Genomic DNA, 27,353 nt, shown 5'->3' on the forward strand with positions numbered 1-27,353 from the left:
TCACTTCATGCCAGTTAACATTAACCACTAACTAGGACGTCAAATTAAGCTTTTGGTTTTAAAGTTCCAATTTCCTCCATCATCTAGGAAAACATTCTTAGATTTTTTTCTTTAGAATATACCAGAAGAGCAGAAACTGACATCTGAATCTTAAACTGACCTCAGTTATCTGTTGTAAATCTCGTTTAAACTAATCTCAGACAACATTTGAAATCTGAACTTTCAGAGAACCACTGAATCACTACCTTGTATTCAAGCTTTGTTTAAACAGCAAGATTTCAGTAGAAATCTCGTAGAAGTGCAGACACTTCTCACTGTCCTATATCCTGTCTTTAAGACCTAAGCATAAACAAGGATCTAGTAATGACAACATTTTAGAAAACCGGTACCTTGGAACTTTGTGATTTACCCTTAGCAAAAAGGCTGCTAATGAACTGAGGTACCTGAGTCTGCAAGACCGGCAAATACTCCAGGATCCTACCGAGCACGCTAGAAAGTGCTTTACTGGGACATATGTGGTCTCCTGTCAATACACCTCCTTCTCCCTTCCCTTGTAGTTAAAAAACCAACATGATGAGATCAACGTAGGCAGAACAGAAGCCTAGAGAAAGCGTGTGTGCGCTGGGGAAGGCGTTCCCGGTGCACAGCCCGTGCTTGTGAACAGCCATCCAGAAGCGCACACTGCGATGTCTGCGTCCTAGGAGCAAGGAGGGCGATGAGGATGCCCGCAGAGGAGGAGGAATGGAATTAAGAACAACCTGGCAGAAGAGGGAGACAGGACTTACTACAGGTTATTCGTGTGGCTTTCTACGCAGAGCCTGAAACAACTTTGCAGAAAATTAGTAATTTACTGGAATGGCAAATAGGTCTGGTCCCTCTGTTCTACTTAAGAACCAGGAGGTGCTTTAACTCATTCATAAATAAAGCAGTTAGATTTTTATTAAACGACTAAACGTTACTGCAGGTTAGTCACAGAGTGCCAGGAAAGAACATGATGGGTGAGGTGCTTGGTCTGTTTCTGGACACAGAACTAGCAAACGAAAGAGGTGCAGTATTTTACAAGACACATTATTATTAATTAGTTTGTTTCAGACAATCTGTACAGCAGAAGCAGCATTTGGCTCCGTTTAACAGCGGCAAAGTAGACGGTCAGTTTCCTCATAACGGTGACCGGCGAGGTGTTTTAACAGGCTGCGAAGCAACCGCACACGCGGAGAAATTAACACCTTGCTGCCGCGGGAGGAACACAACCGGGGGGGGGACGGCGCGCACCCGGCCCTGACGGGGCGGCGGCACCTGAGGGCGCGGCGCGGCTGGGGCAGGCGAGGCCTGAGGCGCGGCCCCGCTCCCTCCTCACGGCTCCGAGCGCGCTCCCGTCCCCCGCACTCACCTCAGCCGCCGCGGCGCGGCCCGGCCGGAGCAGGGCGAGCAGTACCAGCAGTACCAGCAGCAGCAGGGGCAGAAGCGGCAGCAGGCGGCCGGGACAGCCCCCGGCGGCCATCCCCGCGCTGCCTGCGGAGCTCGGCTCGGGCCGCTCCGACTGTGCCCCCCGGGGCTGCCGTCTCGCACCCTCCACAGCGCTCCCGGCCCTTCGGGGTGGGGACAGGGGACAGGGCTGGCCGGGGCGGGGCCACCCTTCTTCTCCCACACCCCCACACGCCCCGCGTCCCCTGCCTGGGGCACCGCCGTCTGTCCGTCCGTCCGTCGGGCACGGGGTAGGCGAGGAGCCGGGGGCTCTCCCACCTGGGAGCTGAGGTGAGCGGAGGGGGCAGCCCCGCGCCGTGCTGGGACCGGGATGGGGACCCGGCCGGAGAGGGGTCGGGGGAGCAGCTCTGAGGTGCGCGGGTGTGGCGGGACCGGGACTTGGCGGCTGTGCTCGGCTTTTAGCGGGGGTTCGGTAATGAGGCGGCGGAGACCAGGTGGCTAATTACACACTGCTGGCCGCTGCAGCGCTGTCAACCCCCGGGAAGCGTTTCTGCCCGGGCTTTTCACACAACTTTGAGTAATAGGGAGGTTTTCCGAATGGAAGCGTGATTTGTGAAGTGTTGGCAGTATGTAAAGTTTATCGCATCTGTATTACTGGCAGAAGTAACATCTCACCAAAATGACTGCTGGGCAGACTTTGGAGGTACGTTGGCCAGGCCAGCCCCACTTTATTTGTAGTGTTCTGAAGTGCTGTACGGGACATCCTGTGTTAGGGATTTTGGTGAGCATTACAAGCGATACAGGAAAAGCCTAACTGTACAACAATATAATATATGTACCTGAATTTAGTCAGGATTACTCATGAGATAGAAATCTAAAGTCTTTCATGAGCATAAAGCTAACCACAGAGCTTTGTAAAACAGCCGCTCATACAGGCGTGAGAGTGGAAGAGCTGGGTCTCCATTCAGTACAGTGCGCTGTCAACCCCCTCTGAAATCTGCTGTGAAAGCGAGTTAGTAGAGGCTACTTTTCCCCACAGCAAAAACACGTCTCTGGAAGAGCAGAGTATCATATTCAGTGCCAAAGATCTTGTACATCATTACAGACATGATCGTCTTTACTCTAAAATCCCAAATATCGATTGATGAGAGCAAGCTGGCAGGTACAGAAAGAAAAGGAAAAAAAAATCCCTGTTTTTCAAGCCAGATTGATGGTGACCATGTAGAGAAAATGATACCTCAGGGAGAAAATCACTAAATCCATCCATTTGCGAGATCCCTAAACCAATCGACTGTAGCAGTGCTATGATTCTTATGCACGAATACTGCAATAAGGACAAAAATGTGGCCTACAGTTTATAAGCCATAGGCATCTGTACATTGTAAGCACCTAAATCCATCACTGAAATTTAACATTAGATGAACTGGTGTTAGACAGAAGGTAGCAGAGTGCCACACAAAAGTGAAAACAGAAGGTGTGAGGTTCTCTGGGACAACAGGGTCAGTGGAAGAGAATGGTCAGAAATGGTGAAAGTTCAGACGCAGGACGAATGGTATAACTCTCACTGAGTAAACAAGAAGATACTTAACGGGGGCTTTTGAATACAATGCCAAAGAAATATTGGAAGAAACAGAAGAAATAAGGAAAAACACTATGAGGAGAAAAGAATATATGCAGAGGACCTAGTGAATGAAATACTGCTATAATACAAAGCTATTAAGTCAGTTTTCAAATGATGAAAACCCATGTGGCAATTTCCAAAAAATAAATCAACAAGTCTAAAAGCAAAGATGGGAAAATACTGACAAGGGAGATGTGGTCTTACTTCATCAGAGTCCCCAGGTATGAAATGGTCTTCCTTCACAGTTGTAGTCTAGAGACTAAACACTAGGTTATGTTAAAGCGCGAGCTTTCTCTGCACTTTGAGTATTAGGTAAGTATTCTGTGGCAGTAACTTTTGTGATTACTTCAAAATGTAAAATATGAGATCAGATGGCTATATCTGCCTAAATAACACTTTATAATTCTTATATTCTTGCACTGGCTGCTAAACACTTTGAACTATATGAAGCTTGTTCAGAAAATGATGGGTTTTAGGTGGGCATGATGAAAAAGCAAACAGAGTTAAGTCTTCCACTCATGCTTTAAGTATGATTTCAAACTATGTCAATGGGTTGGATCAAAATGGAATATAATTTGAAAATTAAAGCTTCTGTGCTAATACAAAGCAAGCATACCAAATTGAATTTCTTCATCATTTTCAGAAGTTGTCTGGATAATGAAATAATGACATGGATAGCAGGCAACAAGAACAAATTTCCGTGAAGTCTAGCACTTTATGACTGGCTTGGAATTTCCATTTGAGGCAGTCCCTCCCTGTTGTATTTTAATGCCTCACAGTCTTGCTTATATTAGTAATGTAAAAAAATCAGTGAGGTATCAAAGTATTTGTGCATCCTTCCTTCCTTGCTTCTTTCCATACAGATGAAAAACTGGGGCACAGAAAGAGGCTAAGAATTTGGCAGATGAAGGGAGTACTGTACAGTATATGTAGAGTGTGATCTTGCAGCATGGACTGGTTGCCCGTAGGCTCTTCATTCATTAGTCAGTGTGTGGTAGTTTACAGAGTCTCTTCTTCATACCGTGGGATATGGATATACTGTGCATACACATAGGAGTCAATATTATTCACAAATTAGTTCTAGTTAGCAAGCCGTGACAGTAAATTACAGAAAGCAAGACAGTAACGTTTCCGGAACTGCACATTCATTTGTTTTACAAAGAAAATATAGCTGTTTGTTGAACAGCTGAAAGAGAGCAGCTGGTTTGCTCCAGGTTCGTGTCCTTGCTCCCTTCTCAGTAGCTGATCGCCTTTGCTTACTCAGGGGACTTCTCCAAAGGAAGTGAATGCCTGGCTGTTTACTCTAGGCAGTGTTCAGTCTCCTCAAAATTAACCTCCCCAGATTTGGAAGACTACAGCATGGAAAAATAAAAGGTTATAAAAACTTGTGCTATCCTAGGAAAAGCCAAGCCTCTAAGCCTTCACTTTGAGATAACCTCTGTGAATCCTTTGCCAGAGGTACCTTATTCTAAAGGATTTCAGCTTTTGTCTTATTTGGGGTATGTGGAAGTCTGCACAGGACTTGGCCACTTCTCTAGATCTGTGGAGCTTGAGCTTACAAAAAAGTTGGTGCAGCACATTTTCACATAAATCTGCATGTATTCTGCTGGACCCAAGTCAGAGGTCACAGATGCATGGTATAGTTAATGTATGCATGCAAACTGTTACCTGTCTGGGATTGCAGAGCCCTCTGGTCAGTCCTGCACATAGAGCTTCCAGCTTCCTAAATCCTGGCAAAACTTGTGGAAAAAATGGCCTAAAAATAAAGTTAAAAAATCTAGGTAATGTTTGCTATGAGTGTTGTCTATCCATGCATGTGAATATAACTCTTGACCTGAAACTGTATAATGCTTATGCTGCAGAGTAGTCCTCCTTTGCTCAGACGCACGTACAGATGCCTACACACCAATCCAACTCAGTTTGCAGAAGATACTGCTAACTCTGGTCTTGATATTAATATCTAGACTATATATATATATATAGTAAGTTCATTAGGTCCTTACAGTAGAAAGGTGTCATCTTTTTTTAATGCTCTTAGCAAAAACAGTAGGTATGATAGCTTTTTAAGAAATAATTACGTAAGATGCTCTTTGTTCATTATTTCAAACAGTGGGTGAAGACTAATCTTTTCTAGAGTAAAATCTTGTACTCTTCTCATGTTACCTGTAATTTGATATATAGCCCTCTTGAAATAATTGTATAGATGATAAAAATGCTGCTTAATAGGGGTAATAGTGCCGCTATAAAGCTGTGCAGTGTGATATATTTCAATTGTTGACACATTTTGGTTTTCCAATAATTATTCTTGTAAAATTGTACCTCAGATATATATTTTAATATAAACAGGTTCAGAGGGGAAAAGAACAACAGAATGGAATGGTGTCTGTAAACCATCCACAAACAGAAGGAAACAGAAGACCTGCTGTTTTATTTAAAAAATAAAAAAAAAAGTGCAGATCATCAATCAATGTGAATGGCATTACCAAAGGATTCGTTTGAACGGATTAAGTGGTTTATCAGAGCTGCCTGGTGAGTTTTACAGATAACTAAAATTTTTAACTAGAGTCACTGAGATAGATTCTTAGCTATCAATTAAACAGTAATCACCAGTTAAATGATCTGCAGTCTGTCTTAAATTTTATAAGCATATAAGATAGTTTATATGATTTCTATTTGTCTGTAAGTTCATACCATTGAAACTTAGGGTACTACACCATTTAAACAGTAGCGAACAGGAACTATAATTCTGAGTCTGTTTTAACAGAAAAGATGTTCTTACACCTACATTCTAGTGATGAGCACATTTGTAGAAGTAAAAGTAATGACTAATCCAAACCTGAATGCCTGTCCCAGAATAATTTTGCAGATGAGGGAGAAATATTAAAAGGTATGAAGAAAACTTTTAGAAACTATGAAGGGAATACTTGCTAGTACTAGCTGTGGCAGGAGTTCTTTCTGGAGGAAAATGATCCTAAGGAGAAGATGAGGGTCAATGTGACCAGGAATGTTCAATGAGCAATGTGTGAGATAAACAATTCCATTTCTATAATACCTTCCATAGAAAGTCAATGCAAACCCAAATATTCGCAAATTCATAATAAACCCAAGTAACTGGTATGCCACACTGGTTCTTTTAAACTCATTTGTCACACAAATATCTCATTCTTTCTATTTTGGATGGTATTTCTGTCTTTATTATACCACCTGCACATGTGGTTTAAAAAAAGCCCACCGAACCAGTTCATCTCAAGAGTATTTCCTATATTTCCTATGGTTTCTGCCAGCTAGATTTAATGCTGCCAGTAAGTCTTTTGGATGTAAGGTCATTAGAAATAACGCACATCACCAAGCCCAGGAATTTCTGTCATACCCTCTCTTCCCTTATTGTGTTGTGTGATTTCGTGTACTAGATGAAACACTTAGATATAGGGCATCTTCACTGTCTTTCAAATAAACCCTGCCATACTGAAAGACAGTGCTTTAAGGAGCTTTAATCTTTCTTAGAGCTCAGGTCTTCAGAGGCCCATGTCAGGGGACTAACTAGAGGCAGTGATAGTGAATCTTGTGAGAATGAAGCCTAACAGCAGAGAAAAGTTTTGAACTGCAGAGTTCTTTAGGTACAAAAAAAGGGCTGTGTAATAATGTTGGTATGTATAAATATATTCCAAATCTGATTAAATTCCAGTAGACTTTCTCTCAGCTGTGCGTGGAGAGCAGTGTTATGCAAAACTCTACTGTTTACTTCTGTATAGCTGATCATAGGACAACCTCACCTTGTTTAACCAATCATTTATTTCACTTTTAGCAAGAAATATGAGTTTGTCTTCAGTCACCAGTAATCATTTTCATGAACATTTAATTCCCATAAAATCTGCACACTTGAAAAACAGTAGCAGGCAATTTAAGTTTAAAAAGTGTATAGAGTAAATGTGCATAAATAGCTAAAATACATTATATTTGTCAGCATTCAGTTTGTCAGTATGTATCAGTGCATACAGAGGTTTTATAATTTGCAGTCTGATTCTGTGAACAATTATAGCCTGAAACAATAAGCTTGGGTTTGCCGGCACAGTTGTCAATGCTGCAAAGGGTTGGTCGTATGAATAACATAAAGAAAAAATAAAGTCGGGTTGAACTAAATAGGGCTTTGGGAGATTTACTAAATTTGCAGGGTTGAAGCATTTTGTTACAGGCTTTACTGTAGCCTGTAGACTAATACACAGTATAGCCTGTACATTACAGCTGTATCTAATGTATCTTTCCATGTAAAGAGTGGGCACCTACTTATTTGTCATTAATAGTAATGTTAATATTAATCATTAATAATAATGATTATTTCTTGTATTGCTGCAGAAATTTTGGCCTACCTTATCTTTCTTTCTTTTTTTTTCTTTTAAAAAAATTATTTATTTATTAATTCATTTAGAAGTCAGAAAAGGCATGACTGCGACTTCATAATCCACCACTTGCAGTGGTTGGGATGGAGCTGGGCTTCCCCAGCAGCTGCTCTGGAAACATGCAGCTATTTTGAGTGCACTTCTGCTCCCTGCCTTCTTTCTCTCTTGCTGTGTTTCTGAGAAAAAGAAAACAGTACCAGTTAACTCATTTGGGGGCAGATGGCAAATCACCCCCATCTCTGCTCCATCTTCACCCATGGTGTCTGTGGAAGTGTAGAAGTCTGTCTGGAATGCTTTCTCTCTGGCTGTTCCTAATTGTGGGACTGGAAATAGGTTATCAGGAGGAAAAAGAACTTTTACATATTCTTGTACATCCCTATCTGTTTGTACTCAGGATCACAAATCCAAAAAGATAAAATTATATAGCATATGCTGACCATTTTTTGATGATACATATCTCTTATATCCTTTAAGTAAGTAATCACCTCAAACAGGACTTAATCATGTGTCTACACTTCTTTCTTCTTAGAGGCTACATGTTTGTGAAGGTTGAATATTGGAAGTTTAGTTTTAAATGAGTTTTCTCCTTCTTTTAAATCAGGTGGCTGCTGATTGTTTTTTCAGCACAAGAAATTGATGGGGTAAGTGACAATATTTACTTTTGACAGTTGATAAATAGGATGGTATAGTTCAAACAAAGAATAGGATATACACCAAAATAACCTGTGGGAAAACTGTGACGTTTCTTTTAGTATTTCTTACAGTTCTTACTTTCTTCTATGTTCCTGTTGCTCAGCTTGACTATTTTGTAATTTTCTCCTTTGGATTCTTCTAGATTATAACTTTGGCATCTTTAGACTCTTCTGGAAACCTGCCTTTAAAAAATCACTCTCGTGCACTGTATCTTTCCCCATGAAATCCCTTCAGTGTCTCTCCATTATATATATTATGCTTATTCTAGCTTTCAAGCCCTTTTCTATATGTTGAAACTGGCCTCTCTGTACATTCCCACCTTCTTGAAGTCAAAATTTTCATATAAAATTTTCATGTAGTCTCAATATCTACTTTGCTTTTCTCTCTGTACTGTCCTCTGTATTGATCTCATGTTTGCAGTGCCCTCAGCGAAACATCTTTTGAGTCCATGCTCTTTGTTTCTTTCAAATATATGTGAAAAGCTTTTATGTTTTTTTCCTGTCACCCCTTTTTAGTTGACATATTGAAGTATTTTTTTAAATAAATGTGTTTTATTAGAACAAAAGGAAACAGCTTATGTGTTATTAGAAAGTTGCATTCCATTCACATTCCAGTAGAGTCAAGTTTTTAATAACTAGGTGAGAGTCTAGTGTGAAATAGATTGGGAATTTCATGGGAAGTCCAGTATGGGAAAGAGAAGCAGTCTATGAGAGAGACTATCATACCCTCTATCTAGTTCTAAGGCTTGGGAGCACCAGATATTCTAAAAATATTGTAGATAGAAAGTACAGAAATTTTCTTCCTTATCTCATATTTGTCAGTGCTTTCTCCTTGAAAAACTGAAGTATGAACCTATTGTGTTCTGTTGATTATTAAAATGAATAACAAAACATTTTGACCTTGATATAAATGAAATCTATACTAAGCAAATATTTTCATGTTATCACTGTTTACTTGTTTACCTAAACTGCTTTTAAATCTCCACTCTGATCATTTACACACTTAATTTTAGTGAAAAATTGTGACCTAATGGACGTTCTAACCACATAAGTGAGTTTATAATTGAAGAGTTAGAAACTGTTTATGAAGTGTTAGAAATGATCAGATGTGGATCACATGCTTCTGGTACCAATGTCCCTCAGAGGCCCTGACTTTGCCCAGTGACTTCCAAAATGTAGGAGAAGCTTGGCATGCAAGAACAGCTTTTGAGGCTCTAGCAGTGTTTTGTGGTGCCAGTCCATACCACAAACAGGCAAGTTGTGTCAGTGCTGTGTTTGCTATGGTCCTCAGCTAAGCAGTCCGGACACACCCTGGCTGTGCTGGAAGTGCATTTCTTGAGACCTCACCAGCTTGAAAGTGTGGGCATCATTCCCATAAAATACTGAATCTCCTGCAAAATCAAAACCATCCTTGCTTTTCTGCATCAAGTTGAAAATCTACGCTGTATTCTGACATTTGATGCTATGCCAAGTTCCTTCCTCAGCAGGGAATTGCCCTGTGGGTATGCAACAGTAGCCAAATCTTTTGCCTTAAAAATCATCTAATTCAACAGTATGTGTACAAATCAAAAACTTTAGTGCATATCTTAGTTAAATAGGAATAAATAATATATTATTAATTTTGGTAACATTTTAACAGAGAATTCACATTTGTTGTTCAGTTTTTCAATACTGGATAAGTTTGCTTAAACAGCAATTTCTTCCTATTGTACCCTTTCAGAAAAAAATGAGAATTTAACAATAGTAATAATAGTGCCATGCCATATGATAAACTGTTTGCTGTCTATTGTGTGTTATTAAATTCATAACCTGTCAATTTTTAGGGAGGATACGCATATATTGACCCATGTGGGGGACAGGATTGTTCAGTTTGTCGGTGCTTTCCAGAAAAAGGATCAAGAGTAAGTGATAAGCAGAACTACTGATAATTGCTGTTGCAAATACTGTTCATTTTGTGCACATTGCTGTTCTTTAAAATAAGTATGGCTTGGGAGCATAAACAAGTCTGAATACAGCAAGCTAGCATAATTCTGTCGCTGGTATGAAGTACACCTATCATTGAAGGAAGTTAAGATTGTGAGCAGGTTTGCTTGTAAATTAGGTTTCTAATAATGCTGGTGCCATTTTTTTGGTAAGTATTCTTTGAGATCAATTTGGAAGTTAGACAAAGCCTAATCATATAATATATTAAGTTTAGAAATCTATGCTTGTTTTCTCCTAAGAAGTTATTTAAAAGAGAATGTCTATGCCATTTACTACTTTCGTGGGAGCTTAGGTGTTTCTTGTTCCCTGATGACCAAATAACTGAAAAATTGTCAGTGATTGAAACAATTTTCTTTCAAAGCACTAATGTTAAAGTTTTGGGCTTAAAACATAAAGTTTTAGGCATAGTGGATCAGTTTTTGGAAGAGCTGCATGCCCTGTTTATCTCTGTACAACCTGAGTGGCCACAAAAGCAAGGCACACCGTTCCCTTCCTGTGCTTCTGCAGTCATCGGCATGCTTTGCTGTGTCATGATCACTGCCCTGGTGTCCTTGGATCCTATCCTAATCCTCCAGGATTATGTCTATACAAGATTCCCCCATACTGTAGGATTTTCATAATAGGAGCCTAGGATGTGTCTATCTCTGTAACACTGTTAACAAATTGGCATCCCAGGAAGAGTATTTTGACTAGCAGCATTGCAGTGTCTCACGGTGCTACAGAATAGACTGATTTGGATACCAAAAATGTTATATGAAGTACCATTTAAAAACAACTGAATGTGAAACAAGAGGAAAAAGAAAGGATGATGAAATTTCCCCCTGAATCTGGTTCTCTCTCAGTAGTCTGGAAGTTCTGAATTACATGCCTGTAATCAGTCAGTAATCAATACTCACTGCAGTCAGTAAGGTTCTTTCTTCAGCTGTCATCCGCTCCACAGGTAAACCGAACCATGACTCATGAATTTGCAATTAGTTTTCTAAATACTTACAAGGTCTAGACCTAAGTGCCTAACAGAAGCGTAGTATGAAAATAAACATTTCAAAATAAATTCAATTATCATTATGCTAATGTAAATTGAGAATTTACCCTTCTCTGAAACAGCTCTGAAATACATATGCACGCTGACAAGTACAATCTCTCCAATGCAACAGGAATTTATATGCCATGCAATTATTACTAGTCATCAATACACAAGGAGTTAAAGTTCTTAACAGCCATTGTATTAAATACAGTTTAAATAAACATCATTCAGATAGATTGTTGCAAATGTTTTCTAATGTATGGTGTTGAATTATTCTATATAGTATTACTTAATCTTTTTTAAGCCTGCAATCCTGTTGATTCTCTGCTGTGTTCTGCCTTTACACTCTGACACACTAATTTTGCTTTCCTAGCTTTTGTGGAGACTACTTATTACAAAACAAAACACTTACTTATCTTGTTGTTAGCTTCCTAGAATGCAAAACATCAAGCTTTATCTTCTTTCCAGTCTGAATTCTGCTCCCAGGCTGGTTCATCAGAGGTTTGCATCTTCCTCAATCTGGTCTTCAAAGTGCAAGAAATAGATGAACATTGAAAGACTGGAATTCTACGGTATCAAAGCGTAAAATTTCAGAAGTGTGCAGTTTATTAAATAAAACTCCTTTGTAAAGGAGTGGAGGTATGAGCAACAGTGTACATTTTGTTGCTTAGTGCTTCATTTTTTTCCTTTTCTGCTATTTAGAATAGGCTAGATGTCAAAAATAAGGATGAACTAGCCCCCTCAGCAAACATCTGCTGAAGGCACAAAAAGACTAGAAAATTCATGTACTTTCTGGGCAAAAGGCAATGGGACAGTAATCCCATCCAGACCAGCTGGAAAGCCAGACTTAGAGCAACCAGCTATGTTCAAACAACTGCAATATGGGGCGCTTTTGCAAAGACTGAAAGAGAAAGGCAGCATCTGAGTGAGCTACAACAGTGTATGTAATTGAATTACATTGGTATATGTAGCCCATGCCAACTTTTTTTCCCGTTGTTTATTTTTGCATTCTTTTGCCATGGGGATTCAGATGTATGGCATTCTCTTCATTATCTTCTGTTGAACATGGTAGTCTAAGACTTATCCTTAGAGGAGGAGCACCTCTCCTATGAAGAAAGGCTGAGAGAGCTGGGGATGTTCAGTAAGTGTTCTTCATGATTTTTGGTGCCAGCTCTGATCAACTGAGACTTTCTTTTGCCTCTTCTCTCCCAGTCAAGATGCATAAACTTTAAGGAGGCAGTAGCAGTCCATGTAATTAGAGGCAAACAGCCTCTAATTGGTTTAGTTTATCTTCCTCTTTATTCTTTTTCATTATTCATTTCATTAATCCATATGATATGTCAAAGAGATAGTGAAATCTTTCCTCCATTTTCCCCTCTTTCTCTAAGATGGGAACTTATACCCTTAATAATTTTTGAAGTGTTGAATCAGAGGCCTAAAAAATGCTGGCTGCTCTAACAGTATTTAACAGATAATTAAAAAAATGTTTGCAGTTAGCACTGACCGATTGTAAACCTGTCCTGTGCCGACCCCGGAGTTTGATCCCATTCAATTCCTTTGGCTTTGTTTATAGAGTTAAGTAGATTTAGAAAGCAAGCGTCTATTCATGACCCAACCTGATCAAGCTTCTATGAGATCATGTGAAATGCCTGGAGCAAAGTGAATAACAAGTATAACTCAGCAAGACCAATGTTCGTTCTTTTGCAAATGAAGCGAGTGGCCTATATTCATACTAGTGAGGAGATAACAGCAAAGAGGTATCTAAGAGGGACGTCTTGCATATGAGGTGTAAGGAGTAAGCATTTGTGAGGGATACTAAATGAGTTGGACAGTGGGACACTAATGGTGAAATTTAACGCTGTGGTAGGTCTGTCTTCTGGTATTGCTGTTCTCATCACATCTTTCCAATAAATCCTGTGGGTTATCATGTCTCCCTAGTGGGTTCTGTGGGTTAACCGAGTCCAATTTACAGCACAGTGTAAAGATTTACTAACTGAGAAACATGAAATTGTCATTTTTTGTGCCTAAGAAACATTATTAAACCACACTTTTTTGCCTGCCAGTATGGTGTTGAAATACTGAACATAAATAACACAAACGAATTGCAGTCTGTCATTCACATGGAATATCCAGCACTTGTAAAATATGCAAAATCCATATATTTGATCTCAAAATGCATGTGCTTAGCTGAATCCTTTATCAGAGATACATACTAGCATTTGCAAAAACCCAGATCTGTTCCACTTTTTGCCTTGTACTTGTTGATCATTTTTCTCAGTATGTTAGCTAAAATACAATTTAATTTCTTTAAAATATAAGACTCCTGACATAAGTTACACATTTCTGTAGCATTTCTGTTGTATTTCACTTAAATTAGCTGGGAACCATAGAACAACAGACCTAGAGAAAGGAGGTCCCCAGACCTATATCTGAAGCAGACTTTTTTTTTTTTTTTTTAATAGCTGAGCAGAGCAGAAAGCGGTTCTCTGGTTTCAGAAATCAGGATTTGAACTGACAGAGAATGGAATCTACTTACCAGAATGTGGAATAAGAACAGGAGCACTCTGTTCTCCTCACTGTAAGGTCTCTTTGAGACTGTTCTTCATACACAGTGTCCAACAACAGCGTCTGTAAATTAGCAATTTTCGTATTAGATATGTTTCCAAATTTTTCAAGAGTTTTGAATTTAATAAGTTATCTCTTCTTTTGTCCTTGAATATTTTCTTTCCTTAGTAATTTTGGTTCTCCTGTCCCACCATACTATTAATAGTGTTTTTCTTAGTTGCTTCAGATTGGTAACCTTTTCCACATTGGGCAACAGAATTTGAGGGATTACAAAACTCTACAAAATCATTCTTCTTCATAGATTTGAATCAACCAACTATCACCAATCAGTGACTTGTTTCAATAAAATGGATCATAAAATCAAAGAATTATTTGAGTAAAAAGGGACTTAAGGACCATCTAGTTCCAACTCCCCTGCCATGGACAGAGATATCTTCCAGTAGATCAGATTGCTCAAAGCCCCAGGCAACCTGGACTTGAACACTTCAAGAGATGGAATCAGAGCAAAAGTTTATTTTATTTTATTAGCTCATCTGATGTTAGTCATTTGTGGTCCAAGACACTCTATTTGCAGCTCTCTGCTTTCAACCATTGTCTTTCTTAGAGTGTCTGTGCTAAGATCGTTCTGGTTCAGTCTTTGTGTCTTTGACACAATAGTGACACCCGCTGGCTTATTGGATGCCTCTTCTTTTCATGGTTGTTCAGTGTTAAAAACAAAACAAAACAAATTGTGAAAAATGTTTTCAGCTCTTCACTGTGATTTGTTGTGATTCACTAAAATACCGTGGTTAAGCTGCATCATCAGGTACTATGTTCTCTAGCATATTGTATCATTACAAAATATGCTAAAAGAGCACAGAATTTCCTAGTAGGTTGTAGCACAATCTAGATGCTGAGACAAGTCAAACATTAAGGGTTACTATTGCATTTAATCAGCTCAAAATCTGACTATAAAAAGAAGTTACCTAATACTTAAAAGGCGCTATGTGATCTGTTGTTTCAGAACAAATTGACAATAAAGTACATCCCATATATTTGTTTGACCCCCAAAGAAAAAATTGCTCTAATAATGAAAAGAGGGAGGATTTAAAGTCACTTAGTCATGTATTTTCCCATCTGTATCTCATCTCGATAATGTTAATATTTAGAAGGTTGATTCTGAAGCCTTGACTTCGAGTGGAAAAGGGTTTGGTCCCAGTCCTACACAGTTACAGTGGAGGAGTGGAAACCTCCCAGAATGGACACACCTACAAGTCCTGGAAGCTGTGGCTTGGCTGTGTAAAAGACCTGTTCTTCCAAAAGGGGAGAGGACAAGAGTGGAGCTTAGAGTAGCAGCAGATACTTCCACCTCACAAAGCAAATTACAAAAGAAAACATATGTCTGCAAATGCCTTTGTGCGCACTCTCTGTCGCCTCCAGACTACTCTTACTTCCCTCCCTTTCTCCATCCTGCCACTGGTAAAATGAAAAAGACTGGTTACATGCCAGAGTCTAGTGTAGAATGAAAAGGAGCACTATAGTATTAGCCTACAGTCTGATTCTGTGCAGTTGCTGAGAAGTTTTGCTTTTGTTTATGAGAATAGAAGGTAAATCCATTTCCCGTATCATTGATTCATCCACATAGCATGTAACATAGGTACTATTCTAATTGAAGGCAATAACTGGACTTCTTTTAACTTTATTGATAAAGAGAAGTGAAACATAGAATTCACTCTGATAGCTTGAACTGTTGTTTGTTTGCTTTTCCAGTGAAGACTCCTTTAAAATGTCTGATTTTCATGCAGATAGTGCTCAGGGCAATCTAAAAATCAGGTGCTCTTCAGTGTCTCAGGCTACCAAAAAAAAGTAATTCCAAATAATCCTGGCCATTGTTTTTTCTACACAGTATTAAATGCTTTGCTGCATGATTGTGAAATATTTTGAGTCTTAGTCACAGGAAGCATACTTAATTTTAAAAGATACGGTCTTGTTTTGTCAAAAGTCAGTTTCTTACTGCAGGTCAAGTCCAGGACATGCTAAAATGACAGACCATAGTCTTGAGATGGGCAGTTCCTGAGCTAGACAATTAACAAGGCAGTGAGGATCTAAATGAATTTATTGGCATCAGATGGCAGAGAAGACATAATATTCTGTCCATTTTAACTGAGCTAATTTGTCATTTCCACATGAGCATGACTACCTTCATCCTCTTTATTTGTACAGCTGTCCTGAGACTGTAATGCTGTGGTAGTCACATTGGATGGGCACAGATAATAGATGTGATAATAGATGTTATGACATGGTATCAGTTTGGTCTTAACAAAGCTCCCAGTCATTATCAGTCTTTGAGTTGAAAGAAAGAGAGACAATCCACCAGCTTCACATGGCATGCTAAAGTTGTATCAGCTGTCAAACCTATTGTGGATTCTGGATTCAGTGGCTGTGTTTTATGACTTCACTACCTCCTGCTGAAGACATAAACCATGGAGTCAATTAAATTCATAGCTTAGCAACTAGAGAAGGCATTTTTGTCAGCCTAAAGGACCATACATCCTGGAAGTGTTTATTGCTTATGATGGCTAATTACCATCATAAGGTTTCTCACCTTTTTTCTGAGTACTCTGAAAATCATGTTTCTTCAGCTGTCCAAAGGATATATGATTATCTTGATTATCTGAAAAATTTCTCAACTATTGGCTGCAGAGTGTACACATTAATTAAAAATATTAAAGTTGCTGCAGAAATACGTTGTCAACAAAATTCATTGTTAGCACCAAGGCATTGGAACATTAATGAGAAATACCTTGTCCTTTTTTTTTTTTCCTGATGATGAACGTTATATCTTGCATGGTAAAAGCTAGTTCAGTATACTAAGAAAAAGTCTTGATTCCAGTAGAGTGAATGGTTCAAATAACTGTATTTACTATTTTATTAGTCTCATTCATTTTATTTTTCTAATACTCAGAATTGTGCTATAATTAAAATGGTTGTCCAGTCTTTTTTATCAGTATTAAGAGTCTGTCATAGCTGCTTTAAAAGGTACTTCAATGAATAAATTCAGTTTTAGAACAGAGGATGTGCAAGGCACTGCTAACAGACTGTCTGCAATTGCCCATACAAGCAAATATTCAGATAATACCCAGAGTCCTTACTGTCCATTCATTGTTAACAAAAATGTAGAATCAGCAGATTTTAATACTTGTAGCTCTTAAATTCCATAATATTTTATACTTCAGATTATGCTATCAAAAATTATAACAACTGTTGCTGAGGACGAAATGCTGATTCTGCCCTGGAATTTTTGCAAGTGACTTCATTGGAAACAAAATCACGGTTTAAGTGAGGGGTGCCAGTAATGACAAACGGAACACAAGGTATACAAGGATACTTTTTCAGGTAGTCCTCCACTATCCTTGTTGGACTTCTTTTCCTAGCCTCTGGACTAAATTCTTGTTCATAGTTTTAGTGCCCAGAGGTTTAGAGAAAAAAAATGGTTTAAGGCCCTGCTTGCAATTTGCGAGAAAAGATTTTGTTCAGACAGATTCAGTCTACACTCAGCAGAATGGAATTTGGTTCTATCACTTCAACATAATTTGATGCCTGGAGCTAACATACATGTCTACAGCCACCTTTGATCTCTGTCCTTTTGTTTTTCCTGAATCCATTCACAGAAATGAACGTATGGCTTGTTGTTTCTGTGAATGGAGATTGTACTGAAATATCCTTTACTGCCCTCAAGTGGTCTTAGAGCCATAGCCTTTTTTTTTTTTTTCTGGAAAGCATGGGGATCCATTTTGCTCTCTTTTTAAATAATGTGGTATAATTGATAGACTAACTCTTAAAATAAAGCAAAACACTCTTAAAACAACTTATAGCAAGACCATTACGATGATATATAATGAAAAATATGAATAATGTTATGATAAAAATATGAATAACGAAGAGCGTTATGTAAGCTTTGTAGGGTGAAAGTGCAGACAGCTCATATGTGAAATGTTTGACTAGAAAGCTTATTTTACTTAGCACTGAGTCTGTGATTTAATAGTTGTTTAGCAGCACAGATCTAAAACCAAAACAACTCCATACCAACGCTGTAGACTAAGAAACCAAGTTGTTTTGTTATGGGGAGTGTTTTTACTTGAAAATATGGATTACCTTGGAAAACTTCATAGAAACCCATAGAGGTGATCTGTATGATACTGCAGGTACAGATATTGAATTTAGAGCTGTGTATAAATAAGTGACATTCTGCAGCCTCCTAAACATTTTTAACTCAATCTGTTCAAATTTATATTTTCTGTAAATACATTTGCTAATAACTATCATTTTGTCCTACAGGAAACTTCACACCTATTATATAAGGCGTTAAAATCTGAGAGTGATGATGGAAGATATGTGAGCTAGAAAAACTTAAGATAATGAGTATATAACATGGCTTGAAAGAGAGAGGGAACTCTCTTGATTTGTTCTAATGTCTACAAAGCCCTTTTGTCTAAAATGAGCCAACACTTCTCTGGTGGCAAAAATATGATGCTCAGTAGAGTCTTATTCTTGCAGAAGGAGTTACTTACATTGGTAGACCCAGGAGGACTTGCAATTTATCCCAGATATCTTGGAGAGGTGGTGCTGGAGACCTGATGAAGATGAAAAGAAATTATCACCTTGACCAAATTGTTAAATTTGAAACTTCTGTTCCTATAGCATCTAATGCATGTAACAGATCTGCTACCTGTACTGTAAGCTGTTTTGAATCATAACATTGTAAGCCTTGTTTTATCCATACAGTCATGTCCAAAATGCTGCATATTGTGAGGTTTACAGTATTACTCACTGGCTTAATTGGACTCTTTTCAGGGTCAGCCTGGTGAGTTGGGAGCTCAAGGTCCAATTGGATCCTTGGGATCTACAGGACCAGCCGGTCTGCCGGGGGAAAAAGGACAGAGAGGTGAGAATGGGCAGCCTGGGCCAGCTGGAGAAAAAGGTGATAAGGTAGGAAACACCATAGACAGCTCTTTTGGATGTATACAGTATATATTGTTAAATGCTAGCAAGTAAAACAGAACCTGAATGATTAGAAAGCATTTGCCAAACTATCCTCTTGCTCACCCAAAATTCTCACTGAAATCAATTACAGCTTTCTTTGGAAAAAGTATTTCAGGGATTATTTTTCCCTTTGGATTGAGAATTTAGAATTCTCAGAAGAAAAAAATAAATGAAAAAGATTGAGTTTCTGATTAGTATATATCATGTCATCCTCCTTAACCTCAGAGGACTGGGGGAGGAATGTGGAGCTGGAGGGAGGAGCAAGGTGGTTTTAAAAGCACTGTACACTAAATATAATTTTACTGCCATTTACGGAGTATAAACTGCAGTTCAGGTCGTCTATATCGTTCATAGCTGTGCAATCCCTGTACTTAGCTCTTGGTACTTTATATTAATTTTAATGGTCTAATTTCACATCTCAGTGGATGACTAAAATCACTAAGGCAAGTGTCTAACAGGTGAGATATAAGCCCTGTAAATAGAAATTGTGCTACAGGTATTATCAAAACAGGATCAGGTCATGAAATTATGTACAGAATAATGTTGTAAGTGATAGTCAACTTTCACTTCTTTGTACATTTATAGTTGTTGGAGAAAGAACGAATATGAGAAATTGACATTTGTCCTGTTACATGAGTACCTATTGGCTAGTCTGATACTAAGCCTTTTGTCGGATATTTATTTCTGATAATAATTAAGGCTTTGATTCATATTTCAAACAAGCATTTCTTGTTTCTCACTATATAATATTTATTTATTTAGATCTTCTAAAGAGTTAATGACCTCAGCAACTTTGTTTTTTTCATGTCACCTGTTTTTAGGGCCCAACTGGAGTTCCAGGATTTCCTGGTCTAGATGGTGTTCCTGTACGTATTGAATGGATATTGCTTTATAAAATCACGGTTTCTATAAAGTCAAAGCAAGTCTTCTGATAGAATAATACACTTAATAAATTGTTTGGTTTTATATCCATACATTCTTATTGTACTACCTCAGAATTACATATGTTGCAAAAATGTTAAGTAGCCAGGATAACGTCAACTGTGTTTACTACTTATATCAAATTCCACAAAATCTCAGTGAGGTAAGTAAATCATTTTCATGGGGGAGAGGGGCAGTGAAGATAGAGACTAACCCAAGTCCACCCAGCATGTGTTAGGATTAAAAACAGTGAGTTTATTTTCTTAGGCTCTGTAATACGCTATAGCCTGCGTGCTGCATTATTTACATCTCTCTCTGAAAGTTATCTCAAATTGTGTATTGTTTTCTGTTCAAACTTTTTTTTTTCCCATAGTCCTTTGGCAGGGAAATAAATAAATAAATAAATCAAAAAATCAATCACTGAATTTTACCTGAATAGAGACTGAAGAAGTAAAGTGAGTCCTAAATATATAAGCGTTTGATGATACATTTTTCTGAATGTGGTTTTCAGTGTGGAAATGGTCTGGTAAAAGACAAATAGTATTTCTTAGATGTAGTATTTTGAAAAATGTTTATTATAACTAAATTCTTATTCTGTTATTGGTTTCATATGGATCAAACAAAGTTAAAATGTTGAATTTTGAAAGTGAAAACAAAACTAGAAACTGAGTGGGTGTCTTAGCATCTGCTTGTCAGCTGTCCAAACTTGACAATGGGACTATTACCAGAATGTCTGTATAATGTAGCGTTCATGGGGCCAAAATCTCCCAAGAAATGTGTAACTTTTTGATGAAAAATGTTAATCAGAAAAAGTGTCCACAAATTGGGTTGAAGTGCCTTAAAGGTAAGAAGGAAGTAAAATTGGCAGGAACGTTTCAGGCAACTGGCCAGGATACTTTCCTGATTATTTTTCAGAACCAAAAAATACTCACTGCTTTTATTGCCTACCATCTAACTTGAAGTAGAACTAAACTTTATCTTTACATTGGTTAAGTCTTGCTATGCTGGAAAATTACTTCCTCAATTCTGGAATATACAGTCATTCTCTGTGATTACTTTATGCTTGAGTTAAGCTGTGTCTTCTTTTTCATCATTTTATCCTATCAATTAAAAAATATGAGGCTGTTTCAGATGACCTTTGTGTATGCCCTTCAGAAATAGTAAAATTACATCATGTGTTCCTAGACAAGATGGCTTTTCTTTACAGCCATAAGAAAGATTATAGTTAAGAGAGCTGGAGTCTGCTTTCCCTGAGAAAATAGCACATTAGTTATTGATTCAAATGAGAGCTCAGTCTGGTCCTCTACCCAGTGCTGTCCCTGTCATATTTGTGATGCATCAAAGAACATGTTAAAAAGGTGGGGATTCTTCACTTCTTATCACACAAAAAACTATATATATGAGAGAGATCACAATAGAAATCATTTCTAGTGTAAAGAGGATGAAGCTGGGACCACTGTGAGATGTCCTATGTTTCAGTTCTGTGATATTTGTTCCTGAATTGTTTTGTTAATTTAAAAACTAATTTTCTGTGTATCGTGGCATGCCTCTAATAAAAATTAAACTGTCTTTCAGGGATTACCAGGAAGTGAAGGACCCAGGGGCAAACGTGGTGTAGATGGCTGCAATGGCTCAAGAGGAGACCCAGGATTTCCAGGCGAAAATGGATATATTGGACCTAGAGGTCCTTATGTATGTTAAAGGCATTCCTATTGGCTGTTATTCATGTATGTCTACATTTCCTTTGCAAGCTAATAGCTCTTTAAATGAAAGGATTTTACACTATGACACTAGCTTTCCACTTGACAGTGAAGTTCCAGGCACCTTCTATTCTTGCTAAGGTTAAAAGGAATGAAGAACACTTGATGCCTTGGTGGATTAAGTTTGAGCTTGAATGTGAAATAAGTTCCTATAGCCTTTAAGTATATACGTCTAGCTTGAGAGTTAAATTCTACTTTGTTTCCCTGGTACATAACCACACCAAAGCTAGTACCATTTTATGGAAGTAAAACTGAGGAGGAGTACCTTGAAAACATACTATTTATCACTGCTTGAAATTTCATAAAAGCCTTAATAGTAGGAACACACCTGAGATGAGTTAGCAATCAGTCAGTGGAAGTTTCAACAAGTTCTGTAATACTTTAAGATTTTTTAATGATAGATCACAAAAATATACTAGTAGGTCTCTTCCAAAATCATGCTCTTACAGTTTCACGTCTCTTTTTAGATATCTACTCATGATCACTCTGTGCACACCTAATCTTGCCTCAGTGTTTATCTGCATACATGGAGATAATTTCAGTTGAAATTGCCACTTTCATATTGTTCACTTTTCCTGTTAAAATGGAAAGCATTTTAAAATTGTTTAAATAGTCAGATTAGCAGTGCTTTTCTAATGAAGGTAAAACACAGATTCATATCAGTAAGGGATATAAGTTATTGTAGCTCCAGAGAAGTTTTGCTGAACAGATCTAGTCACCAGTTTTTGACTTTTTGTGGAAACAATTTTTACTTGTCAGTGATTAATATGTCCTTAGTTGGTCTAAGTGCTTCCCTTTCTAAATAAAACAGTAAAAAACAGTACAATTTACATGAAAAGTTGAATGTCTTTAGTAGGAGTTAAATAAGATGCTGATTCAGACATATGCAATCAATGAGAGGGGGTGAGAAGACATTACCAAAATTTATCAATTAGAAAAAACATACAGTTCAAGTGTTGGACCTGTAGTAAATACTGTCAAACACACAACCTGATAAAAAGCCTGCTAATAACCTCATCTGTTATACCTCTCAAGGTAACCCATTATACTCCAAGTGGTAAAATGGTTTCAGCTCTATTACATTTACCTGTGTTTTCCTACTTACAGCTTTCAAAATGGAGTTTTGCCTTTAATAATTAGACAAATGACATAAAAGAAAAATGAGACATGGGACAAACTGCAGCATAAACCCTCCCAGTTCCAGGAGCCTGCTCTTTGTTAGGCCTAGAAAAGTATTTGCAACCTACAAAGAAAAGGAAACACAACAGGCATGTAGCCTTGGATATCCACACTAAAATCCAGTGCAAATTAATTTGGCTATCCAGAAAAACAAGACATAGTACCCATATTTGCTTGTGTGCAAGAATGCTACTCCGACCTCAATGTGGATTGCCTGTTCTTAAATCAATTTTCTTGCACCAAGTACCAACTTGACTATATATTACAGCTAATATTTTTGTTACTTGTTATTTATAACATCATCTTGTATAATTTTATATAACACTGTGTACATATTCCTCAGCTTTACTTCATTTACCTCATGAATAAATTTAAAAAATAGATTCATTTCTACTTGCAAGTTCTTACTTAAGTCAGTTAATAAACTGAATCTAATAGAGATTTTTTGATCACACAAGAGATGACATGTAAAATAAGAACAGACAAACATAACTTTTGAGATGTTTAATGTGTTCCCTAGCAGCTGTTGTTCGACTTGTAAATGTCATCCCGTCTACTGTAGGTATATCCAGCTGCAGGCAGCTGTAACTCTTCTTATTGTACCATTCTAGGCATAACTGCTTTCCCTGTTTCATTCTGACTTCAGGATTTGAACAGGAAGTGTATAATATCAGGAAACCAGTAAAGTTTTAAAGTGGTTAAACTCCATGGAAAACAGTAACCCAGTTTATTGAAATCAATAGTTAAGTGGTTATGGGCTTCAGTTAAATTGTACCTGGTATGTCAGGATTTCAAAGGAGAAAATATCAGAAATAATGTCTTAATATATTTGTTCTTCAGATATATACGTATCATGCTGTTAACAGTCAATTGAATATTACAGTTAAATTTTGAAAAAGTGGTCATTTGCTCTTGCTAACTCATACTGAGGTTTTGAGGGTGGTATGATAGGCCAAATTATACAAATGACTTCACAGCAAGAACCACAAGAACTTAATTTTTAAAAATAAATATGGCCTGTAGGTGTGTGTATATATATATATACTTTTTTTTGTAGACTGTGAAACATTTGCTAATAGGTGGAAATGTTGAATATTGTGTATGTAACACAGTCCATACTCCCAGCTTTTTAACTGTATGCAGAATCACACTAGATCCTTCTAAATCACAGCATGGACTTTTGGAGAAGGCAGTGTATGTAATGCTTAAAGCCACTGACTCACTGAAAGAAAAGATAATGTTGATATACTTCATACTAAAGGCAAAATCTGTGAAAATTGTAGAATATTGAAATAGCCAAGAGCTAAGGAGATAGATACTCAGAGCAGGAGTCAGAATCTATGAGGAGCTGTTTTGCTCAGTTTTCCAGAACAAAACTTCACATTTAAGGGTCTTGTAAGACAAAAGAGCTGCAAAATGCTAAAACAGTTATGGTGGTTCTAGTGGATTACCTTGTGACATATGGACACCAGGAAAGTACAGCCTAACATAAAAGATGTGTTGATTTGTTTTTTTTTTTCTTCTTTATAGGGAAATCCAGGGCAGAAAGGAGAAAAAGGAAATTCAGTGTTTGTTTCACATTTTGGAAAAGGACCCCCAGTAAGTATCTGATTGTGAAAAAAATCATATCTCATAGGAAAAATGTATGGCAAATTTAATTGTTCTATCTCCTCATTGTTTATGAAGCTTAGTGCAAACACAAATCAAAAGCAAATATACAACGGGAACAGATAGATTGAAATCTTAAAAGCTATAAAATTTAGAGAACTCCGATAACAATTTGAAGTCAACACTTGTGATACTTCCTTTGCTAAATGATTGTCATTACAGGGAGAGAGGGGTGATCCTGGACCCCCTGGCATTCCTGTAAGTACAGTTGTTGGATTCTGTACATGCTTTTTGTCTTGAAGATCTTTCAAATTTTCCTTCTTAATAAAATAAAGCAATAGTGGGGTTTCTCCTTGCCTGCCTTAAATAGCAAAATTCCAGAATAAAGTTTAACAAACATTGATCCCCTGTTATCAGCCTCCATGACCAGTTTATGGTGGCTGCGTTGTACCCACCTGCATTGTGGTTTGCATGCAGGCAATCGCTGTGCATCGAGCAGTTGTCGCTCCTTATGTATTCAGTTTGCAGAATATTTTTTCCTTGAAATTCAAGACTTCACATGAGAAATGTAGAAATGTGACACCTTCTTCAATGGTACCTGGTGGGTCTTCCAGGAATATGTAGCACATGACCACATTTTTTTGCCATAAAAGCATGTAAGAAGAAGAGTTTAACTTCATTGTTGAGCTCTTACAGACTTTCACTCATATGACTTTGGTTCCTCTTCTTATGCTTGTCAACAAAGTATTCACTGATGAGTTGTTTCAAGTCCCCATACTATATGTAGCACAGTTACTGACAAAGTATTCTTTTAACCATTAATAATATATCACTGTATTGACATGTGCCTGTACAGTATTATCCAGAAACTGGTGCTGAGCTGCCGTAGTGACAGTGAGGTTTCAGGTATGGTATACCTTCAGGCAAGGAATACATGGGTGGAACGCCACTAGACTGAGTCCAAGCGATGCAGGCGTTCTGGAGAAACTAGTTTTGTGAAGAAAATGGTAAGCTCTCGGTATTTTCACCAACAGGCCTTTTGCCATCTTTTTCAGGGTTCTAGAGGGTCAAGAGGTCCAACAGGCCCACCTGGATACCCAGGCCAACCAGGCTTGCCCGTAAGATCACCGTGGTTTTACAGCCTTGCATTTTCAGGATTTGTGTAAATTCTTGTTTACCTGTTTTAGAACTGCCTTAGAAAGAATCAAAGCCTAGAGGTAATTTTTGAGGCAGCTGATAAAAAGAGAGATGTTTGCTGTACCTTACCAGTTTTGAAGTACAGCATATGTTGTTTCATTCCATGCCTGTGTTAACCTGAAGCATCCTGGCAGTCTGTGGTCATGGGGGAATGCTGCTAGTGTTCCCTCCTTATTTCCCATATCCAAGGCTACCTTGTGAAACAGAAAGGTGGGGAGCCAGAGTTCAGCCCTCCTGAAAGCAGTGACCATGATAAGTAAATTACACGTTGGGATAGGAACATCCCAAGAGGAAATTCTGCCTCTAGGTGATACTGGCAAGTAGAGGTAATTTTCAAAGCAAAGTTCTTTCTCTAAATCAGACATATTAACTTGTCTTCACTCTCTTTTAAAGGGTATTCCAGGTTACCCTGGTTTGCCAGGTGAACAGGTAGGCAATGACTTTTCCTGAAGTTGTTAGTGAAACAATAGATTAATTTATACAGATATTTGAAATGTCCTTCATGGCTATTTGTTACCAAATTTTTCAAAAGAGTTACTTGATTAAATTATCATGTCAACGTTTTCTAATTACTTTCAAACTATGCACTTTTTTTTTCTTTGTCATCTAGGGAAATCCAGGTATTGGGGTAGATGGACAAAAGGGGGAGCCGGTAAGAAAAAAAATATTATTAAATATGTTATTACTACTGTAGAATTAGAAGTATACCCTAAGGATCACAGTAATACCTTTCCAGTAACAGTGTCTGTACTGGGTCAGTACCTGGATGTAATCTCTTGCTGTGTTCAGCAGCAGATGCCAAGGAATGGGTGTGAGAAAAGAACAAGCACAATGTTTCCTCTCCCAGTCTCCCCCTGGTAGCATACTCAGGACTTACAGAATCAAAGTGGAATATTTGATTTTTCTTCTGTGAATGTTTCCAGTCACTTTTTAGAATTGGTGTAAGTTTCTAACATACACAACTTTCCATAGCAAATCAGTAATTTTGTCTTTACATTCACAAAGCCTTGTGTTCAAAGGCGTTGGTCTGGAGCATGACAGACTGTATGTGCACACAAGATTAAACAATCCTGTAACCATCTCCACAGCAGACTCAGAGCAGGAGCCATGAGTACAGGGTTCTCATTTGTTTCCTTACCTGTAACATTATCTTTAATGAGTGATGAGAACAGAATGATTATTAAGATTGTGAGCCATACTTATCAGCGAAGACCGTGGAGAGGCTTACTGATCTCAGTACAAACCCTTCTTTATCTATAGGCGTTAGTACAAGTATGTGCTCCATAAGTACAAAAATATATAGTGCAACAGAAAAACTAAGTCTCTGAAAAGCTGCATGGAACAGAACATCTTTCTGTGTACCTTTCGCTTCCACAGGGTGATGTTGGACTTCCTGGACCACCTGGGTCGCCATTGTTAGTTGGACCTCCTGGAGCTCAGCTGTTTAAAGGAGAAAAGGTGTTAATTGTCTTCACATTTAACCGTACTCAACTTGGCAAGTACAATCCTGAAATGTAATTTTTGTAAGGATGGCATAAACAGCCTGTCTTGATGAAAAAAGGAGATACTGCCCTTGCTTTGGTTTTCATTACTTTGCATCATTAGTAAATCATACTTCAGGCATTTCAAGCAAAGATTATTACTCTAGTATTGAATCTCTTTTGTGGCTCTTCAGTAAGGCTTTTATTTTTCAGATCTTTGGCATTTATTCTCTTCGAGATTTATCCAGTGTAATGTTTTGAGCTGTCAACCTTAATCCTTCTAGGGTGCTCTGTTGATACGAAAAATAAGGGTGATTTTGTTGTCTATTTTTAATGCAAAATCCTATTGTTTATTGTATTTCTTCAGTGATACACCTACTGTAGCTACAACTGTATACCTTAAAGCATTAGAATGTATGTTAAAAAAGGAATTACAAATCTTGCATTATGGAGTACCCTGTGTTGTCGTCTCTGTGTT

At 37.9% G+C, this 27,353-nt stretch overlaps 2 protein-coding genes across 6 annotated transcripts in view; one reads left to right on the forward strand and one right to left on the reverse strand.

Moving 5' to 3' along the window:
• COL4A3 (collagen type IV alpha 3 chain) overlaps positions 1–1,524 on the reverse strand; it is a 63,526-nt gene extending 62,002 nt beyond the window's left edge. For both annotated transcript variants that reach the window (XR_014588433.1, XM_083849424.1), the window contains exon 1: positions 1,391–1,524. Coding sequence is in view for 1 of the 2 variants with exons in the window: in XM_083849424.1 (XP_083705550.1) it covers positions 1,391–1,501 (111 nt within the window). In the remaining variant the exon portion in view is untranslated. The remainder of the gene's footprint in view (positions 1–1,390) is intronic.
• Positions 1,525–1,619: 95 nt separating this feature from the next.
• COL4A4 (collagen type IV alpha 4 chain) overlaps positions 1,620–27,353 on the forward strand; it is a 67,023-nt gene continuing 41,289 nt past the window's right edge. For 2 of the 4 annotated variants that reach the window (XM_083849420.1, XM_083849421.1), the window contains exons 1-13: positions 1,620–1,755; positions 5,393–5,575; positions 8,045–8,084; positions 9,959–10,036; positions 18,541–18,675; positions 19,551–19,595; positions 21,226–21,342; positions 24,120–24,188; positions 24,420–24,455; positions 25,253–25,315; positions 25,788–25,823; positions 26,005–26,046; positions 26,772–26,852. In XM_083849420.1, the coding sequence (XP_083705546.1) occupies positions 5,520–5,575; positions 8,045–8,084; positions 9,959–10,036; positions 18,541–18,675; positions 19,551–19,595; positions 21,226–21,342; positions 24,120–24,188; positions 24,420–24,455; positions 25,253–25,315; positions 25,788–25,823; positions 26,005–26,046; positions 26,772–26,852 (798 nt within the window). In that variant the 5' untranslated portion in view covers positions 1,620–1,755; positions 5,393–5,519. The remainder of the gene's footprint in view (positions 1,756–5,392; positions 5,576–8,044; positions 8,085–9,958; positions 10,037–18,540; positions 18,676–19,550; positions 19,596–21,225; positions 21,343–24,119; positions 24,189–24,419; positions 24,456–25,252; positions 25,316–25,787; positions 25,824–26,004; positions 26,047–26,771; positions 26,853–27,353) is intronic. The other 2 variants (XM_083849422.1, XM_083849423.1) reach the window with 1 other exon arrangement.

Source organism: Anser anser (genome assembly GCF_964211835.1).
Source record: "Anser anser genome assembly, chromosome: 9".
NCBI classification, from domain to species: domain Eukaryota; kingdom Metazoa; phylum Chordata; class Aves; order Anseriformes; family Anatidae; genus Anser; species Anser anser.